The sequence below is a fragment of the Leishmania major genome, chromosome 26, assembly GCF_000002725.2.
Source record: "Leishmania major strain Friedlin complete genome, chromosome 26".
Taxonomy (NCBI): Eukaryota; Euglenozoa; class Kinetoplastea; order Trypanosomatida; family Trypanosomatidae; genus Leishmania; species Leishmania major.
In genome coordinates this window covers 1,084,555-1,091,540 of record NC_007267.2, presented here as the reverse complement: position 1 = coordinate 1,091,540, position 6,986 = coordinate 1,084,555, and the positions used below count along the sequence as shown (strand labels likewise).

The 6,986-nt window shown below is 57.4% G+C and overlaps 3 protein-coding genes across 3 annotated transcripts; all 3 read right to left on the bottom strand.

Annotated features, from left to right (window-relative positions):
* Window positions 1–2,369: 2,369 nt before the first annotated feature.
* Window positions 2,370–3,164, bottom strand: LMJF_26_2710 (putative glutamate 5-kinase; the record flags this gene model as incomplete). Its single annotated transcript, XM_001684226.1, has 1 exon — window positions 2,370–3,164. One exon carries the CDS (start codon window positions 3,162–3,164, stop codon window positions 2,370–2,372), a length of 795 nt encoding a protein of 264 aa, XP_001684278.1.
* Window positions 3,165–3,911: 747 nt separating this feature from the next.
* Window positions 3,912–4,715, bottom strand: LMJF_26_2700 (6-phosphogluconolactonase; the record flags this gene model as incomplete). The annotated part of the gene is made up of 1 exon (XM_001684225.1): window positions 3,912–4,715. The coding sequence occupies one exon, from the start codon at window positions 4,713–4,715 to the stop codon at window positions 3,912–3,914; it is 804 nt and encodes a 267-aa protein (XP_001684277.1).
* Window positions 4,716–5,166: 451 nt separating this feature from the next.
* On the bottom strand, window positions 5,167–5,841 carry LMJF_26_2690 (putative CAAX prenyl protease 2; the record flags this gene model as incomplete). Its single annotated transcript, XM_001684224.1, has 1 exon — window positions 5,167–5,841. The coding sequence occupies one exon, from the start codon at window positions 5,839–5,841 to the stop codon at window positions 5,167–5,169; it is 675 nt and encodes a 224-aa protein (XP_001684276.1).
* Between the last annotated feature and the right edge of the window lie 1,145 nt (window positions 5,842–6,986).

Sequence of the window (6,986 nt, the reverse complement as noted above, 5' to 3'; positions counted from 1 at the left end):
TAACCCTAACCCTAACCCTAACCCTAACCCTAACCCTAACCCTAACCCTAACCCTAACCCTAACCCTAACCCTAACCCTAACCCTAACCCTAACCAGTACAGTGGCGCACCCGTACACCAGTACAGTAGTACACCGTCACGCACCCGTCCAGTTGGAGAGGGTGTCGCTGTGCAAGGAATCAGTGGAGGTATAAACCCCAACCCTAAACAGTACAAGTACTCGTACAAGCACCCGTACTCGTAAACGTAAACGATCCCTAACTGCGAAACAGCAGAGCGATTCGCACGCAGCGCCGCTGCAACGGAGTGAACTTCCAATACAGGCACATCCAGCAGCCGTCTAAACAGCCGCAAGACGGAGACCAACTAGCGCGGTGGTGCAGCAGGTGCTCTTCTTCATGCTCAACCCGGTCGCAGAGGCAAGGCGCACAAGCACACCCAACGGGGACGCCACACATCGGCACAGTGGGGTGGTAAATCGCGCGGGCACATCCGCAAGGGCGCCAAAGGCCACGACGACACGCGAATGTGACAGGAGGCTGTTTGAGCAGCGCCGGGGGAACGAGAAAGAAGCACGCAACGTGATTTAGCAGAAGGCAGAAGCCTAATGTGTGCCCCACGTGTCCGAAGTTTTACAGGTATCATGGAGGAAATACTAGGTGTGTGAAAGATGCCTATAGGGCTGTATGCAGAGGCAAGGGCATGGCGCATGTTGGCAGATACACGGCTTAGAGACACCATAGGTCGGTTTCTGACTCGATTTCCTTCTGGGTGCCATCCTCGAGAGTCAACGGCAGAGAGCGCGTGGAGCCGTATCGCGCCACGAAAACGCGCGTGTACACCTTCAAATGGCCGTCGCCTTGAACCGGGCGATGGACGTGCAGCACTATGTAGAGGTGGCGCCGGCTCACTCGATGCAGCACGAGAGGTTTCGTTGCACGGGGACAACATCACAAGAGACGGCACACGGCCCCATGTATCATCGTCATCAGCAAAGCGCCATGCAGGCCGTGGGCGGGGGGGGTTGCTGATATAACTGCAGCGCACATGCCGCTCCGACTGGTGTCGTACGATACGCCGTGCACTGCGGCATTATCGATGCAGGAGGTGTACCGCTCTTTCACATGCGCATCTATGGTCCTCCTCCGCTGTCTGTGTCGTGTAGCAGAGAAAACTGTGCTACGCACATCACGTGCGATGAGCGGCTGCGTAAATGGCTGCGTTGCCTGACGACGCACGACCGGGGCAGCGGAGAAAGCTGTAGAGAAGGGTGCCGGAAGCGGCACAGCAGGCGGCCACGAGACCGTATGTGGAGAGGGTGGCATGGAGGGCGCAAGCGCTGCTGTGTGTCCTGCATCGGGCCAGTCCTTATCTCTAGGATAGGAAAGTCGCATTCAAGGCGGTCCGGGTTCTGGTCCTCCACCCAAGCAGAGCCCGCATCACAGAAAGGGAATGAGACCGTTTTCAGCCAGAGGTTCCAGGACAGCCTCCGGTCGCTGCGGTTTGTGCGGGATCTCATAGCGAAGGTAAAGAGCAAAGCACAGAGATGCCAAGCGCAAGGGAAGGCATTGTCACCAGTATCGAAACGTGGGCACGGCCTGCATCACTCGCCACCCTCCGAAACGGGAAACACGGCACAAGCGAGCAGAACGTGACGGGGTGTGGGGAGGAGCTGCATACAAGCAAGCGTATACCCAGAGAAGGTTGCCGTGTTCCGACCGAGTCTCTGCTCGTTTTTGCTGCAGCGGCGGGCAGACACACGAATAGACACAGACGTGCCAACATGGTCTCAACTCGAGGTTGATGGCTGAAGATCATTGCGGAAGCACTGCATCTTGGCTTGCGGGCTGCAAGAGGACGCAGCACTCTTCACTTCACGTTTGCGGTTCACCTTAGACAACTCTCTGCCGTGTGCGTAGAGCGGACACGCGTAGACGGGCTCGATACCGTTTGGAGAGGAGCAAGGAACGCACAAAGAGAAGAAAGAGCGAGTGGCACAGTGTAAAAGGGTGCGTAGGGGCGTGTGTTTGCGTGCATGCGCGCTTGCCTGCAGAATCGTGCGTACCTGTTTCGCTATCGGGTAGCAAAGAGAACAGCACACACCACCTTCGGTTTTGTTCTGCCCGACTCGTTAGTTAAGTTCAAGGTGGCCGACAGAAATGGGGCCCCACATGAACCACAGAAAAACAGACACAAAGGGAAGTATGAAGTCACGGAAAAAGACCGGGGCGGAACCATGCACAACGAAAAGGGAATCTGTAGACGACCTTGAGGTGTCCCATCACGGACACGCCCATGCAGTGAGGTAGGGCGCGTGTCCTCTGTTGCTGTCCCTCTTCTGCTGTGCTTCTGTGACAGCCATAAGCGTCTCAAGACGAGGAGCCCCTTGGATAAAACAGGGTACCAATCTCGTGCGAGCCGCCGAAAAGGAACTCGCGCGCCTTCTCCAAGTGGAATCCGCTCGAGAGGTACATCTTTCCTCCCCTCTCTAGGAGGAATTGAGCAGCCTGCAGCTTCGTTACGATCCCACCCGTCGCGAACGGATTGTTCGGCGTGGCCTCCGCCACAAGATCGTCAGGGCTAAGTTCGTGGACGACAGAGCGTATCTTGGCATCGGTGGAGGCGCGAGGATTTTCGGTGTAGTAGCCGTCGATGTCGCTGAGAATGACAAGTAGGTCCGCCTTGAAGTGGTGCGCGACAAGCGCGGACAGACGGTCATTGTCACCAAAGACCAGCTCGTGCAGCGCCGTCGCGTCGTTTTCGTTGATGATCGGGATCACCTTGTGGCTGATGAGTACCTCAATGGTATTGTGGGCGTTCATCGTACGTTTCCGCGAGTCCAGATCATAGGCAGCAAGCAGCATCTGCGCGCACAGGATGCCGTGCTTTTGGAGCTGAGTGTAGTACATGTGCATGAGCAGTGGCTGCCCCATCGACGCAAGTGCCTGCTTGTTCGGCACATATGCCTTGTCCATCTCTTTTTGTGTGTACCCCGCGGCTACTGCGCCGGAGGTGACAAGGATCACTTCATACTTCGTCTGGAGGTCGGCGATAAACTTGCATAGCGCCTCGATCCGGTGCGCGGCGATCTCCTGATTGTCCACAAGGATCGAGGAGCCCACTTTCACCACGATGCGCTTCACCGACTTCAAGATGTCCGCCATGCTTGATTCGGGGTGGAGTGGGGGAGGGGAAGGCCTACTTTCACGGGAGTGGAGTCCCGACTGCTGTGTGCTTGCTTGCACTTCTTGAGTTTCGTCGCGGCAAAAATGAGAAGAAGCGGCAAAGCAGACGAAACCATGAAGAGGAGGCAGCAAACGAACGCAGAAGACGGCGGCAGATGCACACAATGGGGGTTTGGGCCTGCACAGCCCCGCAAAAGAGACGTTCGCCGACTGGCGCACGCATAGAGAGAGCCCCAGTGAATGTGTGTGTGCGCGCGGGTGTGGTTGGGTGGCGAGGGAATGCGAATCAACAGAAAAGAGGAAACTGAGGGATAAAGAGAGACGTGGCATCGCTCTCGGCGCAACGACAAGGCGTACTGTAATCATTAGCGCGACGTGTGGTCATGGGCAGGCACGTGCTCAGCAGCCCACCCGTTACCAGATGATAGTGCGTCAAGTACCACACCTGCACGCTGTATTCTTGGAGACGTCGTGTGCCCAGGCTTTGTGCGTGTGTGTGACACTGTTTGCGACCCTGTTCCCGGCGCCTAGTTCCTGACAGAGGTCCGCACAGTCCAACCACGGAGGAGCGAAATGGAGGGTGCACATTGACAAGTAGGGCAGTGAGCACGTTACCCTGAGGGAGCGGACACAGCTGCGCTAATGTATATAAGTGTACGAGGAGTGGAGTGGAGAGGGGGAGGCAGTGATGCTGCGCGAACCAAACGGCGGCCGCTTCTCGCGGGACTATGCAGAGAGGCCCTCACCCGAGCCGGCATCGAGAAGCATCGTAACAGACCCGCGGCACTCTCTCAGAAACCGCGATACTGGCAGAGGACCCGTCGGCGCCTCCGCGAGCACACCGTGCACGACCCAGTTTTTGTCCTTGCCGCAGGCGAGCACGACAACGTGCTTGGCGTGCTGAATCACAGTCTTTGAGAGCGTGACACGCCAGACCTTGGGGTTCATGGTCGGGCTGGGAAAGCTGACCGAGACGACGTGGCTCTCATCCGTGGCCGCCACGGAGTCGGGAAAGATGGAGGCGGTATGGCCGTCTGCGCCGAATCCGAGAAGCACAATATCCACTATAGGAACAGACATATCTGTACCGTTTACTTGCGTGCACGGCAGGCGATTCCGGAGCTTCTTCTCATAATCCTGTGCGACAGCCCACGCACCGTCAACACCACCCTTCTCGTCCTTCGACGTGGCTAGCGCGGCGCTCGGCTCGATTGCGATGACATCGCTGATGGGCACATCACGCAGCAGCGCTTTCGTCGCCATGGAGAAGTTGCTCTGCTCATCGTCTGTCGCGACGAGGCGCTCATCGCCCAGAATGAACTGCACCGCGTGCTGCTGCAGCAGAGTCAGATCCTTTTCGTGGAGCTCCTCGTACAGCCGCTTAGGGGTGGAGCCTCCAGACAGCGCCAGCACAACAGGGGCAGACTTATCTACGCGCGCGTCGATCGCGGCGAGGATGATGTCGCGCGCGGCGGAACTTATGTGGGAAATGTCCTCGCAAATCTTCACGTTGGGCGCGAAGGAACTCATCCTGCCGGCACGCAGAGCTCCACCACGGGAGGGAAGCAGGTTGGAAAATCACGTCCTAGAAGGAGAATTGCTGTTGCACGATGCGAGTGTCAAGGTGAACGCACACGGAGACGATGAACCACAAACTGCACCTTCTTCTTTTTCCGAAGGCAAGCGCAAAGACATTGAAGGGCAAAGCCGAGCGGTGCAGGTAACATCATGGAGGGGGAGGAGGGGGGGAAACCTCAAGGATCCTGACACTCCGCAACAGGAGTGATGGACGCAAGCTACACTCGCGCAAGGTGAAGTCAGCGACGCAGCGCGTGCACCCTTGCAGTGAGGATCCTCCTTCGTAGTAATCAGGCTATTGTAAAAAGCGCGCGTGCTTGTAGGATCAGCGCTACACTGTTCTGGTGTTTCTCGGCGGAGCAGCTCGCAAAAGCAATCGATCAGTCTTCGTGAACAAAAGGGTTCAGTAGCGCCACAGTGTCCACGCCCATCCTACGATACCAGCGACATAGATCGCTGCGCTTGCCACCTTCTCACGCACAGTGCAGTGACGGCTCCGCAGAACCATAAACTCGGGAGGACCAATGGCATTGCACAGGGCGTGGGCTGCAGCGATGGCGATAATGCTACGCTCACACACATGCTCATAATAGTACCCGCTGAGAAGGCCGAATAGCGCAGTAAAGACAACGATGCCGCACATGGCGTGCCCCGCTGAGCGCCAGCAGGCACGCTCTTTCTCGTCGCGGTCGCTACCAGCCACGCCTTTGTCCTCGCCGTTTCTGTACGCGTCACAAGCCATGGAAACAAGGTGGTGCATGTGGGAAAGCGAAAAGAGGAAGGCCGAAACGAAAATACGCGCTGGAGAGGAGCGGCGGTGCAGAAGCGAGAAGAGAACGCCGCGGTAGAACAGCTCTTCCCCAATCGGGCAGATCACATAGTTTCGCCACAACCGCAACGTGCTCTCGGGGGTGTCGAAGGTCCCCTGGTGACACGCATCCGCGATGGGCCCCGCAAACAGCAGCAGTGTCGACACCGAAGAACGGATAATCGGACGCAGCAAACTGCTCTGCCGATGCGCGGTACGAGGCGGCGCCGCACCGAATGCAAGGTAGGCACCACTGACAAGGCAGCACATGCCAAACGAGATTGTGCGTCTCCGAATCGCTTCATTGCTGTCGCGATCGACATAGACGGTTGGGTCGCGTGCAGCGGCGTACAGCGACTGCAAGCCTGAGAAAACAAAGCGCCGCTCACACGGCCAGACGTAAAAGGCAGCGATGAAGGCGGCCGATGCGCCGGCGCACAAGAGAAGGTCCATCGCGTAGTTTGCTGCTTCGCATCAGCGGGCAGGGGGAGGGGGGTGGCAGCAGCAGCAGCAATGGCACCGTCTCAGACTCTGAACGGCAAGAAGAGACCGGAGGTCGTACGGGGGGTGAGTAGGAGGCCGGAGAAGCAGAGAGAGACGCAGTGTCAAAAGATATAGAGAACGGGTGTAGGAGTGCCGTCAAGGCGCAGAGAAGATGCATTTCCAGCTACGCTATGCGTTACTGCAACGAAGCCGCAGCCCCGGTGCTTGAGAAAGCAGGGCCGGCATTGTTGCATGTACCACACAAATATAGACCACGTGGTCTCCCCGTCATGTTTGTGCATGAGGAATACGACCTTTTCGGACAGACTTTGCCCGCTTCTTGGTTTCTTTTCTGTCTTTTTTGTTGCTTGTTTTTCACTGCACGTGTGTTTGTTGTGCGTGGTCTACGGTCACCCCTGGTTCCTGTGCGCATCTTTATGTTCGCGGGTCTGGGAGTGAGCGGAGAGAGGGAAAGTGCGCGGAAAGAAGATTACTGACGGACTTTGTTTGTTTGTCGACTTCTTTCGCAGCGGCTTCTCGGAGGAAACACGGAAAGGTCGGGGAAAGGGAGGGGAAGAGGGGTTACGTAGGGGTAGGCATTTGCAGACATGACCGTGCATACAGGAGATGGCCGCAAACATGGTGATGGGAGGGGGGTCCCACCCGGCCACCGGGGGACAATTGTGGAGACACCCTCCTCCATGTCCGTGGAGTAACTCCGGAGGTTTGGCCATTCGCTTTGGCTTTGGGGTTCCTAGCTATGCTGGCGATAGGGCATTGGGAGGTTCTGCCTCTCATACAATGCGAATGCGGACGTGGTGCGCGGGGGCGGGGGAAGTTCTTCACGAGTGCTAAGCGTAAGCTGAAAAGTGCGACTCGCGGCACTGCAATCGACAGAGGTAAGGAGAGAAAGTAGAGGCCAGCGCACGGAC